Here is a 22,277-nt window from a genome sequence, read left to right on the forward strand (position 1 = left end):
TAAAGGGACATTTTTTATTTGTGTACATGTCGGTACCGCGTCATTTCCTCGCGAAGATAACGTATAGATTGGCGATTAACTATCGTCATAATCTAATATAGTCGCCTACGTGATAATGTACCGTTGTTTTTCTTTAAAAATATAGTGAATTTGTGTATTGTTACCATAAAAAGTGTTTGTTTTAGCTAAGTTTAAGTACAAAAAGTTTGTGTGTGCTATGAAAATTAATATCTCATGGTTTAGATCTTATTGTTTTGTTGTTTTGACACAATGCATAAACTATTGTGCGGATTAGTCATATTGTCGTGTGCAATATGCTTCACAAAGGGAAACCGTAAGTTTACCAATTTTCTAGTAATTTCAGTCGCTTTTCATAGGCAATAAAGGCTTAGATATGAAAATACCCTAGATCTAGGTAGACTATTAGTGGTATTATTAGTTAGTAGGGTCTTAGTTATTTGAAAGTGTAATTGTCAAGCGAGAGTTAGATTTCTCTTAGTATTTAATTAACTCAATGGAAATGTAAAATTTAAACTGAAAGTGTGCATGCAGGATAAAATTTTCATACTTCTAGAATGTTGGATGGAAGGCGTGGAAAATTGGCTTCTAGCAGTGACTGTGAACATCATGGACACAGATAGAGAAGTCGAAGTATTGAGAAGGACCACAGAAAATATAGAAGGTTAGTATCATAATCAGAATATCCCACAACCTGAGCAATTTTGTGGTACACTTTACGGAAAAACTATCACGCCTATAATTGTTTGTGCTTTAACATAGTAATTTTTATTTATAATGTAGATGTGGTATCACCGCTCAGTCCAGGGTTGGATACTATTAAAATATAAAAACTGCCTAAAAGATTATTACCATGTAGAAAAATGACGCGAGCCCTAACAAAGCTCGGCTTAAGGCTTTTAGCTAGTAACTATAAATAAAAGTCCGATATAATACAGCAAGCGTTTGCTAAACCTGGTCAATTATTGTTTCAAAGATGACGCGATGACTTTGCTTGTTTGTTTTACAAATAAAATTTCACAATGTTGCCGAATGATTAATTTTAAAAACAAAGGTTGTAATACCTAAGATAAGCTGCGAGGTAAGCCAAAGCTAATCTTAGGCAAATGATTTTTGTGTTTTGTTTATTAAATAGTTTCTCAAATTTAATTTCATTTTAAACATTATGTCAAAATTACTTAAAATTCTACGGTCTTACCACAAAAAACTAAACAACTATTGAACGGTTGTTTTGAGATCATTTTGTACTCAATTTTTCTCTAATCAACGGTCCAACAGGTGTTTAAATCTTTTGTAGTAAGACCGTTATATTTTAATACTTTATTTGAAAAATTGTAAAACGAATGAAATACTTTTTCAGAAATTATAGACGTAACTCAAGGAGAGGCTCTCAACAGAGGTCCATACTTAACGATGTCGCTGGAAGACTCAAGTTTTGTGATTTCCACAAATGCAGCATTCAATACTTATGAAAATGATGAGACCTCTCTCACTATTGGTTCTGTAGTACAGTTTAGGTGTACATCCGGATCGACTAGTATGTTGGTAAGTGTTCTTTTAGTCATGATAAGTAACCATGATTGCAATATTGATTGCAAAACTGTTTATATAATGCGCAAACGCCGATCATTTGCAAACATAGATAAATATGGTTTGTACCCTATATTTGCCCATCATGGTCCAACGTGGAGAGGCCACAATTTGTTTTTTATAAGTAGAAAATAAAAAAAAAGATACTTTTTACACTCATCAAGTGGTAAACAAAGATTATTGACATCATAGGTAGTAAGTACTAAATTCGTTGTCGGTTTTTGAACAACTTCAATATATATGACCAAACCATCAATGACCATGCTTTACATAAGTTTGGGCCTAACAAAAAACAGTTTTGTAATTCTCTAGTTGATAAGTAAGCTCGTCATCTGCAGCAATAAAACCTAATTTTTCAGGTCATCACAGTAAATATTACTGATACAAACAACCATTCTCCCGAATTCGTTCCATCCAACTACGAGTTCACCATAGCTCCTCCTGTACCGCCGGGGTTCCTTGTGACGGACTGTATTAGTGACGTTATAACTAGAGATGTGGACCTAACCACATACAGGATCGACTACGAAATACAAGGGAGTGATTTATTTAAAATAGCCTACGACGAATCGTCTACGGAACCGAAGAACTTCAAGGCTATATTACGAACCGCTGAGTTCATCCGAACACTCCCAGAACCGATTGTTTTAAGAGTCAGAGCTACGGTACGTATATTGCATAATATTGAAGCATCAAAATAATTACTACTACATCTATACTTATTATAAAACAAAGTCGCTTTTTTTCCCTCATGTCCCTTTGTTCCCTTTAATCTTTAAAACTACGCAACGGATTTTGATGATTCTTTCAGTGTTGATAGCCCATTTATCGAGGAAGGCTATATTTTTATCACGCTAAGACTAATAGGAACAAAGAAATAGAGGAAAATGTGGAAAAAACGGGAAAATTTATTTGAAAGGGCTAACTTGAACGCGCTAATCTCAGGAACTACTGGTCCGATGTGAAAAAATATTTCAGTGTTAGATAGCCCATTTATTGAGGAAGGCTATTTTATCACGCTAAGACTAATAGGAGAATGTGGAAAAAACGGGGAAAATTATTTGAAAGGGCTTATCTCGCGAACTACTGGAGCAATTTTTATGTTATTTGGCACAGATAAGAAGTAGACGATGTAAAGGATCATAGGCTATCGATTTTAATATTTTTTTCAGTGGCTATAATATATTTTATACCCGTGCGACGCCGGGGCGGGTCGCTAGTTGCATAATAATATCATTTTCTTTTTGAATAAATATTGCATTGCAATTTTAGGGATGTATTTGCTTATTACCTGCTCTCGCTATAAGAAATTAACGAAATAAGGACCCTTTAATTATGTAATAAAACCAACGATTCCAATTTTCACATAACATCGGAATCCAAATTATAGAACCTCACAATTGAGGATTTCCCTTCAATCTTTCGCGGGGGCGTGCCTTCGATCAACATTCGTATTATGCCTGCGAAAAGTTCAATCAATCAATCCATCCATCATTTACCGCTTAGTCAATATGAATTTTATAAATCCATACTAATATTATAAATGCGAAAGTATCTCTGTCTGTCTGTCTGTCTATCTGTCTTGCTTTCACGCCAAAACTACTGAACCGATTGCAATGAAATTTTGTATACAGTTATTCTAGAGTCTGAGAAAGGACATAGGCTACATTTTGATGTGGGAAAATATCTTATTTCCATGAAAATTTCGATGAAAATGAATTCGCATTGCGCGTGGCCAGCGCTCATCCCGGGGGTCCTGGGTTCGAGTCCCGCAGGCGGAACAAAAAGTTTTCAATGTTCCTGGGTCTTGGATGCGTATTAAAATAAAATTTCAAAAATCTTAAACATATTTTATGTATAATATTATAAAAAAATCCAGAAATATATCGATGGAATGAACATTTTAGTTCTAATACGATTCAACAGATGGCGTTTTATTTTTTACTTTATTGTAACATAGAACTAATCAAAGTTATTAGTTATTTATGTTTTTGTTTATAATTTTTAATACGTTAGAATATTATGTTTAATAATATTATCACTTGGTATAATAATAATCAATATATCTTATCTTATAGAACTCCTACTGCATTTCTAATATATCTGACAAGTTGACAACAGAAGGCGCTCTAATATAAAGGAGTTCGAGTGTACCGTGTTGGCCTATATTCCATCCAGAAAACATATCAATGCAATCAACATTTTAATTCTAATATATGAAAACAGATGGCGTTTTATTTTTTACTTCATTATTGTAACAGAACTAATCATACCTACTTTATTATATTATATTGTTTTTATTCATAACTAGCTGTTGTCAGCGACTTCGTCCGCTTGGACTTTAGTTTATAGCGCGCGGTGTCAACAAAATTTGTGTCAAATTAAAAAACTTTTTAAAACCCTGGTAAGTGGTACCCCTCTTAGGGTCGCACTACACCGGAATGGCAGCGCTGAAAGGGCTCGCCTCGCTGCTGCCATTCCGGTGTAGCGCGGCCCTTAATTAATCAAAATACCCAAAAACAGCTGTGCAGTGTGCACATAATCTATACTAATATTATAAATGCGAAAGTATCTCTGTCTGTCTGTCTGTTTGTCAGTCTCGCTTTCACGCCAAACGCCAAAACTACCGAACCGATTGTAATGAAATTTTGTATACAGATAGTCTAAAGCCTGAGAAAGGACATAGGCTACTTTTTTACTGGAAAAAAGGGTTGTAAGGGGGTGAAAATGCGTAAATTTGTTCAAATTAAGTTAGTTCCAAAAATTCATAATAGATGGCACCGTGCGTCTTCTACATCGCGCTGACGCTTGCTTAAAAGTCTTTCTTTAAGAGGTGGTATCATCTTACATTTAAGTTTTGATTTTTTTCGATTGTTATATCTATTCTACGGTATTAAATAACTCAGTACTTTATCTGTGCAGTGACGTAACCTTAAACCTATCAATGATAAATAGTTTATGGGTAAAGTTGTGTAATTGGGGGGTTAAATAAGCTTTAAAATTTGGCATAAAATATAAAGTTTAATATAAAAAAAAATGAAATACTTATTGTGTGCACACTGCACAGCTGTATTGATTTAATTATTTAATGATTGACCAGGGTTTTTTTATAAAAGCTTTTGACACCAATTTTGTTGACATCGCGCGCTATAAACTGAAGTCCACGCGGACGAAGTCGCGGGCAACAGCTAGTAGAATATAATTTTTTGTTTACTATGGTGAATGAAAAAAAAGTTTAGCTATGCAGTTAACACTGATTACATTGTTATGTAAGATGATCACTATTTTAGTTGTTATGTTGTCCAAGAAAACTAGGAAAACGTTCACCCCGAGACTGCCTATATTCCTATAAACTTTTTGAAAATAATATTATGATTTTTTAGGATGTAGACCTAACGGGGAACGATCCTCGAAGCGTGGACAGTACTATCACGATCCACGCGAACAGTGAGTTTGAGTTTCCGGACGAGCCCATCTTCTCACAAGCTTACTACCTCGCCTCATATACGGACACCCACTTGGAGCTACAAGAAACAATATCTCTAAGACAGGGCTATGATGACCAGGTCACATTTTCCTTTGATGGAGGTATGTAATTATTCGCTTCTATTAAACTGTGGTAAACGAATAGGCAATTAGTAAGATCTGCTGGGCAAAGGCCTCCCCCAGGGTCTTCAACTTGTCTCGCTCCAGCTCCAGAGTTAGATAGTCTATCTATATTATGTATGTTCGTTACACTGATATAATACTCAATAGTTAACCAATTTTGTAATATGAACGAAGTGGTGAACACATAACGAGTACTACTTTTTTAGTTCGGCCGAGGGCACTGTCTCACTACTCTTAGTGAGACAGTGCCCTCGGCCGAATCCATATGCCGAGTACTCGGTCAAGAAACGCCTCCGTGGTCTAGTGGTACAGAGCGCGGCTCTTGACTCGGAGGTCATGGGTTGGATTTCCGCATTGGAAACATGTTATTTCCAAGTTTGGTTACGATAATACACGCTGATCACCAGATTGTCTGACAAGTAATATGATCCATGCGTCGGATGGGCATTTAAAAAGTCGGTCCTGCGCCTGATCTCTCGCCAGTCGTGTCGGTCCGTCTCACTGGGTTATGAGAGTAAAGGAATAGAGAGTGCTCTTGTGTACTACGCGCACACTTGGGCACTATAAAATAACTCCTGCGTAGCTGGCCTGATTTCAATGAAACCGGCCACCGTCACCAAAACCGGTGTGGGAGCTTAAATTATTATTATTACTCGGTCAAGAGCACTGTCTCGCCAGTATACTCGGTAAGTGTGATTGTGGCATAATGGATCACTAATAGTGGGTAAAATCACAATAAAATTACTACACAAAACACAGTAAACAGCTATAAAAATAATTTTGTTACAGTAATAATAATATTATGGTATTGTACAGTAAAATAAATGTAATTTAGTATACGAGTAACATTAAATTCAATAATAGAGCTAAATATTTTTCACTGCACGCTCATATTATTCGTTGCCAATATTCTCGACCAAAAATATTTCGTATCGAAAACTAAAATGTACAATCTTTATTGTAACAGAAAATTTAAAATTCATAGAGCGTCATCACGTACAGCCTATTATTATGGGCATTTATTTGCTACTTTTCTGCTTTCGATTTAAAGAAATTAATAACAAAGTACGAAAAATGCCACTTCTAAAGTCAAAAGAAAATTACAGATAAATGCGGTTATTTCATAAAACTTCCCTGGTTATGTATTATTTTTTTAATTCATTTAATAATTTCATTTCATACAAAGTAAATGCACAGTCCATAAGCTAAGGTACTAAAATTCATACATCAACTAAGTCAACCTAATGAACAATATTTTGATTTCATGTTATTTTATCATAATTTTCAATTCTTTGCACTTACAGATTTGAAAGAATATTTTCAATTGGTTCCTTCTAACAACGAAGTCAGTTTTCGTGTGATATCCGCAATACCGGTCGAGGAATATCCTGATGACGGTCAGATATACCTGGTGGTGGCAGCCGAGAGAGAGTACACGAGTGGCGCCATGGCGACAGTTGTAGTGCAGTTCCCGAGAGGTAAGAGTAACCTGACATAAATAATAAAAACAGAAGCATAATATAGGCTTGAAATCAGCTTTTCCTGAAATTAAAAGTAAGTGCTACAAAAAAGCTAATCACTAAGCAATGGTTTGAGACTGTTTCTTGTTAGAAGTCAGAACATACTTTAACTTGTTCATTTGCTAGATGTTTTCATTGGTATACTGTTATATTTCAATGCGTATAGTTTCTCTCGTAAACATAAAATGCCTCACATTATTTAGATCATAAGCTTTTGTTATTATTGAGTGTCTAACTCTGAAAAACGTGTAAATAGTTTTAAGTGTTTAGGTATGTAGTATTTAAGGTTGTAAATGCAATCACTGTATGTTTTCCCTGATAAAAAAAATAATAATTACACAATAAAATTGGTAACGTAGCGTTGCTCCACTCCCGGTATTTCAAATTACGAAATTACGCAAATGTTGTATTATAGTATACAGACGTGCACTTGCTTGATCGACTACAAATAATAAGAAGAATGAATATACACATCGAGAATTAATATTTAGAGGTTACGTCTTGTTATAATATTTAACTTTGATTCATACTTTAAGGTACAAGTTGTAAGCCGGCTACATGAAGTTGCAGCAGACGACTGTGTGTATCGTCCAATGGTATCGTCTCATAGCATGAAGCTTCGTACGATAGACGCTTGTGCGGCCGCGGCATATGAATAAGTGTCGCTAGCTGCAGTAGTGTCGCTGCGACACGTCGTCTGCGGTTGCTTCATGTTGCCCGCTGCCAACCGGCACCTTAATGATGGAATTGCGAACAAACTTGCCATTGACATCTAATTTGTAATTTAATTAAAGCTAGATTCTAGAAGTAATTACAGCCGGACCATCTCAGACCACAGAAGTTATTACTCCAACTTCACATTACGCGTACCTACATCAAAACATACCCAAATGCTTAATTAGAGGCACTAGCTAGTACCTAACTATATTATGGCTCTAGTGGCTTTAAGGTCTAGGGATCAAAGGGTCAGAATTAAGATTCTGCTTGATTCTGTTAGGGTGAAGCCAAACGAGCGTAATTTTGTGAGTCGTGAGTCGCAGAATTTCGGTCGCGTAAATATCTTTTCATACAAATCATGACTCACAAAATTACGCTCGTGTGAATCAAACGGGACTTTTGTATGAAACTGAATGCAGCAGAATTTCTGCCAGCCGAAATTCTGCGACTCACAACTTACAAATTGCACTCGTTTGGCTTCACCCTTAGGCATCCATTACACGGTAGATTTTGCTGTCAGTTTTACTACAGTCAATGGCTGTAACTGATGGATAACCTACCGTGTAAGAGCGTGACAGACGTCACAACTCACATCTGACAAAATAGGAAAAAAATTTAAAACGTATACCTTTGAAAATTTTGGCTTTGACTGACATAAAACTGAAGAGAATTGAGGGACCGTCTAATACCAGAGTCACTCAAAGCCAAAATTTTCAAAGGTATATGTTTCTAATTTTTTTCCTATTTTGTCAGATGTGACAAAACCCACTCAAAAGTCATGATTGATGGTTGCATGACAAAAAGCCAAAATATACAAATAACGGTCAATCAAATTCATGCAACCATCAGTCACTGCATTACACGACAGGTTATGCATCAGTCACAGTCATGATTGTGGTAAAACTGACAGCAAAACCTACCGTGTAATGGAGGCCATAGTCTTGTACATATTGAGCGATTGGGGAAATGCCATCAATTTGATTATCACTATCACGTAGACTCTTGAGAATTCAGTGTGTGCAATTGCGCTCGCTACGCGATAAAAATTAAATCGTTGTTCGTTATCGTGACTATGAATATCCATTACCGATAGTTAATTAAATTAATAATTATTATAACAAACTTTTCCGATGGATTTTCGCATTTTAAGCATTTTTACCGCATTCAGTACCATGTTGTCCAATATTTGGCCACCGTGTTTGCCTCGATATACCATGACTATTGGATATAATATATTCTACCTCATTTTAAACTTTTTTAATAATGTCACTGCTGTATTTTGTGCTATAATGGATCTACAATGTATTAAACATCAATAGGACATATTACTGCATTGTTTTCACGCTAGGGTGCAGTACTAACATAGCAAACAACAAGTTTTGTTCTATGTTTGACAATGTTTCTGTCAGTATTCTAATATGACTTGTGCAATATTAATAATAATATAATATCTATGGATGTTTCACACCACGTCAGTCTGGCCCCGTGGTAAGTACCTAAAGGTACTTGTGTTACAGGTATCAGACAACGGAAATATATTTAATACTATACTATACATATATTATTTAAGATTTTTATTACATTATACACATATTTAATACACATCCATGACCCAGGAACTTTGAAAAGTTTTTGTTCCGTCGGCGGGATTCGAACCCGCGATCCCAGACTTGAGCTACCAACAGCCCACTAACTAAGCCATAGAGGTCGTCAAATTATATTGGATTTTGGTCGGATTATTTAATGTATGTGCAAATAGCGGCTGCGATCTATGCTCCAATCTTTGCATAATATTATACCCCATTAAGCTTTACATACCTACAGAATAACGACTTTAACTTTAGTATGTTTAGCCATAGGTACAACAAAAAAAGTCAATTTGTGATTGTTTTAATTAGCCTGCTGTACTGACTTTTATCTGTACTTATACGTGTAAGAACGAAAACCACATAACCTACCCTTTTCTGCAGTTTGTTTTTACAGTCTAAGCTATATCATAGAGCTACATTTAAATCTTGCATACCATTCACGACTTTTTTAAGGTAAAAATACTATTTGATACGTATTTACTTTTTAACTGTAAGCGTTAAAAAAATTACGTTGAAAAGGCAAAATTTTAGATGGATTTTACTTTGAATCAATTCTATTACCTTCATATTTTAATATCACGTTCGAGCGAAGAAATTAAAATTCGAAGCGCTAGCTCTTATCGGCAATAGAAGATAATAATATTTACCGCCTATAAAGTAATAAACGTTGAAGCCAATACAGTAGTAAAGCTAAAATTGGATGGAGGTAAGTTTTAATTGTCTTATAAATTTATTATTTCAGGTTTAATAGTGAATTTTATTTATTATTATTAATACTTTTTCAGCGTACTCTGTGTACTTTTCTACGTGTTGATGATGACTAATCATGACATGTAAAATTGTCTTTTTAAAATAACAATTTTATGCTCACTACTCTATAGACTGTAAGCCACAAGTATTAAAGCGACCATTCTCCGGAGAGCAAAATTTGCGTGTCCCGGGCTTGTATAGGTACTTTGTAATATTATCTTATTCAATATTTTTAAACGATAGATAACATCGAAATATAGCTACAATTTAAACACAGGCTTCTAATTTAAGTAATTCAGACTAAATTAATTGAAGTCGTGTTCAAAAACCGTGATTTTCTAATTACCGTGACATGTCCCCACGCCAACTCGATCTCGAAACTTGCTTGTAATTTTTAGAACGTACACCATATTATTTACTTTAATCTATTCGTCGTTTTAAATGCATATAAATATTGGTTATCGCATTGCAAAATATCGACTCAATAGGGCCAGCCTATAAATTGTTAATATGAAATAATCACTTGTCCGATCAAAAGGTCTAATTACCTTAAGGCATGCTGTTTTCGGATGCCCAGCCAAAAATACAGGATTTGGCACATTACAAGTGCACGGGTCGCTTCTCCTTAGTGTGTGCTACGGCCCATCAGCTGTCCCACGTCGTTAATGGTAGTGTGCCGGCGATAAAGCACGAGAGTATCTAATGACCGTAGCTTTGGTTGCAAACTTTTCTAATTACCGTAATCTTTAGTTTTGAATTATGTTTAAATTAGATTTATATGTATAATATATTTAAGTCTTATTATCTAAAAAAACTTTAATTATCTGTTACTTGGCTCATTTATTATTGTGTTCGTATCTTTCGTTTCTTTAATATTTCAATGTGTTCAAGTCAAATCAATGAAGAAAAAAAAGATTACGGTAATTAGGCAAATTACCGGAGAATGGCCTAAAGTTAATTGCCAGAAATTGGTTTAAATTTCAGTTATAAGACCGCGATAGAATAATCTTTGATCATGTGAAGTAGGCAATGCCAGCCACAAACGTTCAAGTTGAGATCCTTTGTATCTTAGATCGTTGTTAAATCGACTTGATAATAAATATTATAATTGTTTGCTGTAATCGAAGTAAGATTATCTGTTGGCAATACAATCAAGAATCGACATTATTAAAAAAAAATAACTATATTTAAGCACCTCGAAAGAATAATGTAACATGAGATATTGTAATTTGTTTCAGTAAAAAACAAGTTGCAAATGTTATTAATACGCTCTATTACTAATTTGTTTCGGGTATCAAAAGCAGTAACGGGAAGTCTAGTATATACCTATTATAAGTGTTTTCTGACGAGTTTTCATCTTATGAAGGTAGAGTGCAACAATTTTAATCAAGTGTTTAGCGTACATCTCGCATTTAACAGAGGCGGCGTAAGGCGTAGGCGGGGTGGGCGACCGCCCTCGGCCTCGCGGTCTGAGTGGCCTCGCGTGGCGCGCCCCTTGGACTACGAGGTTTTTTCGAGGAAGGATTTAATAAGTAATAGTCCGGGTACCCTAGCACAATTTTTTTTTATTACTATTAAGCTAATCTTTTGTGAGTAGCTTCATTTTGATAAGACGAACAACATTTTTATTTGCAAAAAATCTCGAAAGTGACAGTGATAGAAAGGAGTTCATACTTTGACTTGGTAGTCCTAAAATATGGATTGTTCTATTTGTAGAACAATGTTACTCTTAAATTAAATAACTATTAACCTATCAATGTACAAAAAATCAGCAGGTTAGGGTTCCGTTTTAGGGTTCTGTAATCAACAAAACTACGGAACCCTAAAACGGAACCTTAACCAGCAGATTTTTTTGTATATTGGTTTATTAATAGTTTTATTATTTAAGAGTAACATTGTCTTACAAATAGAACAATCCATATTTTAGGACCATCAAATCAACGAATGAAATCCTTTCTATCTCTAGCATTTTCAAGATGTTTCGCAGACAAAAATGTTGTTCGTCTTATCAAAATGAAGCTACGTACTAACAAAAAATTTGCTTGATAGTAAAAAAAATGTTCTAGGGCTCCCGTACTAAAACAGTTTGAGTGTCAAAAAAAATTATTTCTGTTAACAAATCCGTCCTCTTGCATCATCCATCAAGATATATCTTGCCCACGTCTTTAGGCCATGCCCCGCCACTATCTCGCAATGATACGTAGAGCGTATAGTTCTAACACAATATTAAATGTAACCGCGCGTTACAAATGTATTTCCGACACGCTACCTGCGACTCTGATTCTACTAGCTTAATGTAATGAAGCTTCGTTTCTTACTCGATCCAACTACAAAACGGTATTCACTATTCTCATTAAGCGTCGAACTAACCTACAGGTTATAAAAAAAACAAATTAGTGATAACACTTTAGGGTGTGCATGTGCCCCTTTCATGGAGTTCACTGTGAAAATAGAAGCGCTGATAGAGCAACTATTTTTTTAGATTGGTACAAGAATAAATTTGACCATACAAAATTAAAAAAGGTTACTCTTTCACAGAAAACTTTATATAATATCGGACTTATACAGGGTGCAATTAAACCTTCCTGCCAAATTTTTTCCAGGGCTGAGGTATCAATAGGAGAATCCATTAAACAAAAAAAATTGGGTGTTATTTTTTTTCAATGACATATTTTATCCCATTTAAAATCGTTGAAGAACGGTCACTCGTGGCGCGGGGGAATGAGAGGGGGTGACGCGGGATGAGGCGCGCGCGGCCGACGCATCGTGTTCATTAATTCATAATTGTAGTGTTTTTTAGGATAACTTTCGGAAGGTATTTCTCAACATTTTAGTACTGAGTGACTATAAAAGAAAAAATACGTGTATTTTTATTTTTTAACAAAGATCAATATATCAAAATTTGGCAGGAAAGTTTAATTGCACCCTGTATACAACCAAAAGTATTATCACTGTTTTATTACACCCTGTACATAACACGGTTGTTTGATGAATGCAAGTGAACCATTTTGTACTTTGATAGGAATCATACTGGTTGGAATAAGAAAGAAAAGATGCATTAATACCACATGAAAATAGGAGAATCGAGATTATAATATCTCGATTCTCCTATATTCATGTGCTCACACCAACTTTCTATATCGCTTAAGTTTGCCTGGCGTATTGTAGGTGTATTTATATCAAGTCTATGATAATAATACGAGTGGGAATAATTCAACTAATATACGTGTTTGTTATATAATTTTCTCTTACCTTTCCTTCTCACTTGGAGTGTGCTTATTAATTTTAGAAAATGTTTTGTTTGAGCATACTTACGAGTAAAATCCAGATTTGTTAGTACAAGAATAGGAAAAATGCCAACTCTATTAAAATTTATTGAGTGTTATAAGAAGCAGACATAATCTTCATAAATGAGCGTATTTTTTTGGGGAAAGGGAAGGGTTTTCGAGAAATATTATGAGGATATTCCATGTGATAAGTTATACGACCATCAAACTCATGAAGAGTCCTGATTGCCAATTTTCACGCTATGGAATAGGGTGCAAATCACAGTTTCATGTTACATTTAGCGAGTATGTATACTATATATAAATATAAAAGCAGAATATTTGATGACAGAAATTTACGGGAACAAGGATATATTACACAACAGACTCCCAATTTGTTTTTTGTAGAGGTGAAATTGGGGCTCAATGTCCTATTAGCTAGAGATGCTAATAAGACATTGAGTCCCAATTTCACCAACGTCTGTAACGCCTCCGTGGTCCAGTGGTTCAGAGCCCGCGTTGGAAACATGATTGTTATTTCCAAGTTTGGTTATGTCAATGCAGGCTGATCACCTGATTGTCTGACAAGTAATATGATCCATGCGTCGGATGGGCATGTAAAAAGTCGGTCCTGCGCCTGACCTCTCGCCAGTCGTGTCGGTCTTCCGTCCCACTGCACTGGCTTATGAGTGTAAAATGAATAGAGAGTGCTCTTGTGTACTGCGCACACACTTGAGCACTAAAAAATTACTCCTGCGTAACTGGCCTTGTTGCAATGAAACCGGCCACCGTCACCGAATCCGGTGTGGGAGTTTATTATTAACGTCTGTTAGTGTTAACAGCTTGTTAAAATGTCATGTCTTCTCTTTCATTAATAAGAAAAACGAAAGAGGTAACGTAATACTAATTCGAGCGTTAACGTTAAGTCGTTGGTGAAATTGGGGCTTCAGATGCGAGATTATTTTCAACAATTTTCAATACGAGATAGAAAAGAAGACAAGAGACTATGCCATATTTTAATATTTTGAATAAAGTACAATATCATGATTTACCTATTATGTATGAGCACAGTTTTCTTTTATATATTTTTTTTTTTCTATAACATAAAACAATTCTGTGGAGTAAAATCTATAATGATTAATATTGAGAGAGATTTCAAATATTAACTCTTGCATATCTTCAAGTGGATACTTTGTGGCTTGCTCTCCTGGATAACTTTATGTCGCATATTTTACCTGAAGTCGGATTTTGTGGTAGAACAGATTTTATAGTTACGATCGTAAATAGAGTCCTTGGCTTTACCTATGAGGATACTTTTATCGATAAAATATTATCGATAAAAAGTAAAGAGAAACAAAAATTTCTTCCCAGATTGGTAAAGAGGAAAAGCCTGTAAATCTACATAGCTTTAAATTTGATTTCAGTGAAACATACAGTGTGCACAAGTCATAAAGGCCTCATCCTTGATAACAAGTACAGATATTATATTCTTGTAGTAGTGTAATCGATATGACAGCTCACTGTATAGCTTTCTCTATATATTGTGTAAGCCATACACGCTACGGTCTACCGGAGAGGTCTACCTGTGCAGGTATGCCTGCGCAGTGCGCAGGTAGACCGGAATGCGTGTGGGAATAGATTTTGCGCCGGTCACCTGCGCAGGTTCAGAAAACTGCACAGGTGTATTCCCACACACAATATTCCGGTCTACCTGCACAGGTGGACCTCTCCGGTAGACCATAGCGTGTATGGCAGGCATTAGTAAGTAATTTTTTCACCCAGTTCTTTCGTTTTGACTAAAGTTAGTCGTAACCGTGTCATGTAACAAAATGTAAGTATCATAAAATGTAAATTATTTTCATAATATGAGAGCTACTGTACAATCTCCGAGGAGCTAAACAATGTTTTTATAGCGACCGCACCAGATATTTTCTAAGATTTATTTGACAACAAATTTATTGTGCTAGAAGTCGCGGCAACCAGCGAGAGATTAGTATTAGCCACAGATTTTAGGATTAAGAGATATGTATAGGGGGCATACCATGGTCCATGGACCATGTGTCACCAAATCAAGGGCAGTTATGCATAAATGTGTGAGTCGCATGAGCACGGAATATTATTTGTAACTAAATTAGGGGTTCCTCAATCAAATCAAATCACATTTTATTCAGAAGAAGATGAAAGTTATTTTCGATTCAGGGAAGTTTGAAAGTTTAGGAAACATGTTGAGAATTTTAGTTATAAAGGCACAACTCTCTACATTTACAATATAATCTGAGGTCGCCTGAATCCTGATCCTTAAACAAATATGATGCAACATTGGCTGACGTACAAACAGCGCTTAAAAACATTTCTACCTATTTGTTGTGCTCTGGGGCCATAACTGCGGCAACGGATATTTCTTTCTTTTCTTTTAGTCCTTAATTGTGTCTTCAAGATTGGCTTACTATAGCTTTGTCCACATTGTGCCTTTTTTTTGTTCAACAAGGGCATGCGTTATAGCGCAGTCAACAGCGAAGATGTGGCATGCCCGTGACGCGCGTCAAAATCCACCCGCGTAGAAAGAAAAGTGTCATAGCGCGCGCTACGATTTCAACGCGCGTTACGGGCATGCCTCACGTTCGCTGTTGACAGCGCTATAAGGCATGCCCTTGATGAACAGAAAAAGGCACAATGTGGACAAAGCTAATAGTCAATACTGGAAGCAACTTTTTACAATGTTATGTAACAACAGCACACGCGTTTAATTTACGCACTTGTTGCGAACAGGCCATGAGCTAGCAGTCAAACCATTATAATAATAGCTCCCACACCGGTTTCGGTGACGGTGGCCGGTTTCATTGAAACCAGGCCAGCTACGCAGGAGTAATTTATAGTGTCCAAGTGTGTGCGCAGTACACAAGAGCACTCTCTATTCCTTTACTCTCATAACCCAGTGGGACGGACGACCGACACGACTGGCGAGAGATCAGGCGCAGGACCGACTTTTTACATGCCCATCCGACGCATGGATCATCTTACTTGTCAGACAATCAGGTGATCAGCCTGCATTGTCCTAACCAAACTTGGAAATAACATGTTTCCAACGCGGGAATCGAACCCACGACCTCCGAGTCAAGAGCCGCGCTCTATACCACTAGACCACGGAGGCGTTAGTAGTCAAACCATTATAGTATTTGGAATACTGAGATGGAAATAAACTTGTAAAATGTAATTTTGGTATACTTATAGACCATTTATAAGTATTTTACCTCGAGTTTTCCATAAGAGCGTAGTATAGTCTATTGATAGTAAAGTCAGTAGATGTATAAAAAGCCTGGCTGTCGCTGGCTCTTAACCCAAGAGCGAAGTCACGTTCGCTGTCGATAGCGCTGACTGCGCTATAACGCATGCCCTTGATGAACAAAAAAGGCCTAGTGTGGACAAAGCTATTAAGATCAGCAACTATGTAGTTTCGGTCGCGTTTACTTTCGGAGGTATCCCGAAGCTACCTAACCTTCGATAAAGTATAAAGTCAAATTTTTGTGTATTTTTTTCTTCAAGATAACCGTATGAATCTTGTCTTTCACTGCCGGACATTTTTGACAGTTACTTTCCACTGCAAGATACCCATAAGGACCTTTAGGTCACTGACCTCCATTATACAAATACGCTGGATCGGTAATCGGATGGTATCGTAAATACCCTTTGAAATGACTGCTGGTTTTTGTGACTATTTGAAGCGGAATCAGCGCCCCCAATGCGGAGGAAGAGAACTAATGAAATAATAAAATGAGTACAATAAAACCAGAAGTAGAAGTAATAAGTAGAAGTTCTAAAAAAGAAAACCGCACTCTTAATTACGTAGTTACCGGCAAAAAAAGGCACTTTAAAGAATGGTCCGCGTGACCGACTTAATATTAATCCCAGCTGGGACTCGTAGTGATTATAATTAATTCGAACATGACAGAGGTTTTCATTTCCCTAAGTTTTTTAGAAGCATGTTTTTTATTCCTAGTTGCGTCTACGATTTAAATACCTAACCAAAAAAATAAGAGTTTTCATTTTGTAAGTAAGTACCATAAAAATAAAACATTTCAGAAATGTTTGATGTTTATTGTAAGTCATTTTCATTTCACAAAGAACACCAAAAGAAGAAACATCGATTTATTTTAATAACGGATGTAGAAATCGTCTCGGAAATATAAGATGTTTTCACAAAATATCAAAACATAAGCCAGATGCTCCGGACAGGTAATAAATCATATTAACGATTTAGTATTTTCTTACAAACGAATGACAACGCTATCCTGTTATAATAATTATAATTATTATGTTCATATTTTGTACATAAATAAACAGTTTACATATTTTGTATGTAAGCTGCATGGCTGTATAAAATACAAAGGCACTATAGACAGATATACAGATATTGTTTATTGTGTATACCAAGCAGAATATTGGCTGTAGCCCTTATATAGTGTAATTTATGATATTTCTGTCAAATACGTGACCTCAAACACTGAACAGCCTTGTTCTACGCTAAGAGCATTATAACGACGAAGATGAATTGGTTCGTCAAACTCGATCTGTCCCTTATAAGAATAAATCACAAAACAGAGCTAAAACTACCGAAGATTATCCCAGATAAGTGTAAACACGTGTACCGTAGACCTTCTGTAGTTTCCAACTTGAAAGTTTTGTGATTTTCCTCCGGAAACCGATAACAATCAAATTAAATTACAGTTTTCCACTACTTAAGGGTGTTTAGTGAGAAAATAAACAGTGCGAAAAAATTAAACTTGCTAAAGTGATTTAGACATAGATATCTATCTGTTATTAGACATGGCATGTCGAGGCAAATCGTAGTCACTTTTTGGGTTAATTTTGGTATTTTTAGGGGTGATTTTGTCATTTGAAATATTAATCTGACTCTTAAGGCCTGTATTCACTTTGATTAGTGTGAGTGCAGGTGATAAATTGATTAGAAGAAAGTAAAGGACTTGTACTAATCAGTCGCTGTTCACACCTTTCTCCTGATTACTAATCACCTGCAATAATCCCCTCCACTTATCACTAATCAAAGTGAATACATGCCATTACGTAACATCTTGTATGAAGATTATTCAGTCGTGGAATAGGTAAGTATTAGGTACATCGTGTCGTGTCTTGAGTTTTGCTATCTTTAAAAAAACAATTATCTACGGCCAACATTTAATTATATTTCCAGATAGTTGCTCCGAAAGCAGCATCAGATTCGCCCAGGACTATTACGTCGGATCCTACGAAGATGGGAGTATTACCCTGGATCCGATTACACTCAATCCATATCTCGACGATGTAATTCTAGAACTGATTGGAGGTAACTCTACACCTGTCCTCGAATTTCATTTATTCGTCATAGATGAAAAATATTAAAGTTCTGTAGATTATTCAAATTACTTTCAGGCTTACGTGGAGGGTGAAATAATCAAAATACGTCAGATAGAGGACGCCCAAGTAAATCTCGAATCGAATTTTCTGGTTTTGACGTTGGAGGCGAGTACTTTGACCAGTCGAGCCCACACAATTATTGTTTTGAAGATTATAAATGATGGCCAAACGACCTTGACAATTCTGAATTTCAGCGAGGCTTTCTATGTGGTATTGTTTACAGAATCAGAGGGCTTAATATACAATTCAGAAATTGTTTTGAGCGAGGGATATGACGAATCTGTGGGCTTCTCATTGGAGGGAGGTAAATATTGAATAAACTAAAGTTTAAAGTAAACTGCGGTCCCTTTATAATGCACTTTACTCTCGGAATTAAGTAAACTTTAAATTCCAAGAATATACACTAGCAACTTGCTTTTATTTAAACTGTGTTCAAACGTTTTTCATCTACATATTTTATTTTTAATTTGTTGTACTTTATCATTGTAGAAGACAGTGAATGGTTCACAGTCGATGAATCAGCGAATCCAGTGGTTCTAAAACTTACCGATTCACTGCCAGATGAGATTATTCAAAATAATAGTTACCTTAGTTTTGTAATCAGAGCATCAAATGGAGAAAATGTCGTTACGAGAGCAACTATCATAATTGAAATTCAGTCAGGTATGGTTATTTAAAAAAAAATGTTTTTGGTACGTTTATTCCAAAGAAAATTTTGTCTTGTAGTACGGAAGTGTTAATAAGCTATAATATTATATATTATTTTGAAATTTTTAATTATTTAGATACTAAGTAGAGTAAGAAATGTATTAGATGTACCGTGGGTATGCCGTATGCCGTATGTGGTTTTCGTTCTTCACTTAATTTTCGTTATTCATTTTCTTCGCCGAATTCGATCCGACTTTTCTTCATAAATAGAAATAATAAGCTTTAACGCCTTCATTGGTTAAAAAGATTTTCTTAGAAACGAAGAAACTGAGCAATTCTATTTACAGATCGTCCGTCTGAGGACAGAGCGGCTTTTGATAAAGTGCTGTACATCGGGCAATTCCAAGAAAACGTCGTGACACATGAAGCAATTACTGTTTTAAATCATGACGGATCGCCAGTACTACTTTCAGGGGGTAAGTCGGTATTTTATTAACATTATTTGCTATTAAATTTTAGCAGGCGCACTTTATGTTTCTTTTAGTTTACAACAGGAGTTAAGAGTTTATCAAACACTAAACTTAAAAATTAGGTATTTTTACTTAAAAGAATAACAAAATATATTATTATTATTATTATTATTAAAATTTTAGGTCGAATTTCATTTACGTTTTGTTTCCATAAAGCAACAGCAGATAAATCCACCTCACATTAATCTACAAGATAAAACAAAATGGCAATTGTGTTAATTGAGTCGGAATTTAAATGCTAATTAAAATTAAGAGAACTTCAGTATTCTTATCGCATATTATTTCTTTTTTTTGGAGAGTTTGTTCGAAATCCTTCTTCTTTTTGACTTGGAGAATTAAAACTAACAACCAGCTAAATCAACAAATTTTTATAAAAGTATATCAGGGCTACTAAAATGACACAATATCCGATATGCTGAAATAATAATTACAGAAGAAGGTGTACGCGAGAATATAAGTCACTTAATTTACAGATTAATATAGGATGTTAACAAGGGAGAACCTTACTAATTGTACTATCAAAGAAGTTGATTACTAGGCAGATGGCGCACCTACATAGTTTGGTCGATACATGTCAAACCCAGCCAATAGGTCACAACTTATATTGAATTGACATAATCCGACCAGATGATGTAGGTCATATAACTGCATACGAAGCAATTTCTTCGATGGTTGTTAGATTATAGCTACCTAATACTTTTTCCGTATCAGGATACGCGCAATTGTTTGAAGCGACTATAAACACAAATGGAGTAGTGGCAGTGTCTCGGCTATCATCAGGGATGATACCAGCAGACGTAACAAGCATTCCTCTAGAAATGACAGCTGGTCTAGCCAGCGCGGTCCTTATTATTAATATACTATCAGGTAACTAAGCTCTTAAACATTCTAATATGTAACATTCTCGTGTCACAGTTTTTATGTGCGAACTCCTCTAAAAAGTGTCAATACGTTTTTATCTCATATAACAGCTGGCCGGGTCAGCTAGCTACTTTATCTATTTATATTTACAGATGGTACTGTAGAAAACACGGCAGCTTTTGATAAAGTGTTGTACATCGGACAGCTACAAGAAAATATGGTGACACATGAAACAATTACTGTTTTACATCATGATGGATCACCAGTGCTACTTTCTGGAAGTAAGTAACATCACGTATTGTCGCTCATTGTTACAAAAGACTTAAATGTATCCCAGTTAAAGTTTAAGGAGATAATAATTATAAAATGTATGTTTCAGGTTACGCGCAATTGTTTGAAGCGACTATAAACACAAATGGAGTAGTGACAGTGTCTCGAGTAGCAACAGGAGTAATACCTGCAGACGTAACAAGCATTCCTCTAGAAATGACAGCTGGTGTAGCCAGCGCGGTCCTTATTATAAATATACAATCAGGTAAGTTTAAATACAATTTAACATAAAAGAGATCCCACCTAAGTATTTTAAACAAAAAAATTTTGAAAATTTAATCTACATTATATTATTATAGATGGTCCTGTAGAAAACACATCAGCTTTTGATAAAATATTGTACATCGGACAGCTACAAGAAAATGTTATTACTCATGAAACAATTACTGTTTTACACCATGACGGATCGCCAGTAATACTTTCTGGGGGTAAGGTTCAAAAGTTTCTTATCTTATATCTTTAAACGAGCAATTCTTGTATATATGTATATATATATAATTGGAATCTCGGAATCGGCTCCAACGATTTTCATAAAATTTAGTATACTTATAGGTGGTTTCGGGGGCGATTAATCGATCTAGCTAGGAATCATTTTTAGAAAATGACATTTTATTCGTGTTTTATCGAATACCGAGCAAAGCTCGGTCAAATACCTAGTTAGTTATTACGTAGTAACATAACATAGCAAATTTTGTACATTGTGACTTATCATTAGGTAATGATAAGTCACAATAATTAGGTAATTATAGGTCTACTAGAATCTGATGGCAAATTTTGACGGCTGATTTTCATAAATTATCCTTGATCATTGGATATTTTTTTATATTTGCATGTTTCACACACAGAATTAGCCTAAAAGGAAAAAAAGGATCAAAATGTTTTATTCCAATTACCCCGGCATTGCTAGTGTTAATTTAATTTCTCACTTCTTGCCATCAGATTCTGGTAAACCTATTTTTGATAAAACTTTAAAATTTTAGAAAACAATGTATTAATGTACTCTCAATAAAAAAGTATATTTAGTTACAACCAATAAAAGCTTCATAAACGTTACATTTCAGGCTTGTCGCAGTATTTTGATGCAACTATTTTAAATGGAGTTGTAACAGTTTCCGTGATATCATCAGTGACAATACTTGATGGAATCAGCAGTATACCATTAGAAATGACAGCTGGGTCAGCCACTGCAGTTCTCGTATTAAACATTATAACATCAGGTAACTACTTTAAATTATAAATAAGTACGTAGATAGTAATAATAAGTCAGTCGATGTACTGAACAAAATAAGCATTTTATTTTCAGAAGGGCCGATAGAAAATAGAGCTACATTTGATAAAGTACTGTACATGGGACAAGTAGAAGGAAATACAGTTACACATGAAGCAATCTCTATTATAAATTATGATGGATCACCAGTACTATTTTCTGGAGGTGAG

At 35.3% G+C, this 22,277-nt stretch overlaps 1 protein-coding gene across 3 annotated transcripts in view; it reads left to right on the forward strand.

Moving 5' to 3' along the window:
* Positions 1-38: 38 nt before the first annotated feature.
* Positions 39-22,277, forward strand: part of LOC121731064 — a 36,159-nt gene continuing 13,920 nt past the window's right edge. Inside the window, exons 1-16 of one of the 3 annotated variants that reach the window (XM_042120382.1) lie at positions 39-334; positions 575-682; positions 1,379-1,563; positions 1,968-2,273; positions 4,992-5,196; positions 6,522-6,695; positions 18,269-18,400; positions 18,467-18,775; positions 18,961-19,134; positions 19,467-19,595; positions 20,361-20,516; positions 20,663-20,791; positions 20,890-21,045; positions 21,140-21,268; positions 21,902-22,057; positions 22,144-22,272. In XM_042120382.1, the coding sequence (XP_041976316.1) occupies positions 271-334; positions 575-682; positions 1,379-1,563; positions 1,968-2,273; positions 4,992-5,196; positions 6,522-6,695; positions 18,269-18,400; positions 18,467-18,775; positions 18,961-19,134; positions 19,467-19,595; positions 20,361-20,516; positions 20,663-20,791; positions 20,890-21,045; positions 21,140-21,268; positions 21,902-22,057; positions 22,144-22,272 (2,641 nt within the window). In that variant the 5' untranslated portion in view covers positions 39-270. The remainder of the gene's footprint in view (positions 335-574; positions 683-1,378; positions 1,564-1,967; positions 2,274-4,991; positions 5,197-6,521; positions 6,696-18,268; positions 18,401-18,466; positions 18,776-18,960; positions 19,135-19,466; positions 19,596-20,360; positions 20,517-20,662; positions 20,792-20,889; positions 21,046-21,139; positions 21,269-21,901; positions 22,058-22,143; positions 22,273-22,277) is intronic. The other 2 variants (XM_042120383.1, XM_042120384.1) reach the window with 2 other exon arrangements.

This window comes from Aricia agestis, chromosome 10, assembly GCF_905147365.1.
Source record: "Aricia agestis chromosome 10, ilAriAges1.1, whole genome shotgun sequence".
In the NCBI taxonomy this organism is placed as follows: Eukaryota; Metazoa; Arthropoda; class Insecta; order Lepidoptera; family Lycaenidae; genus Aricia; species Aricia agestis.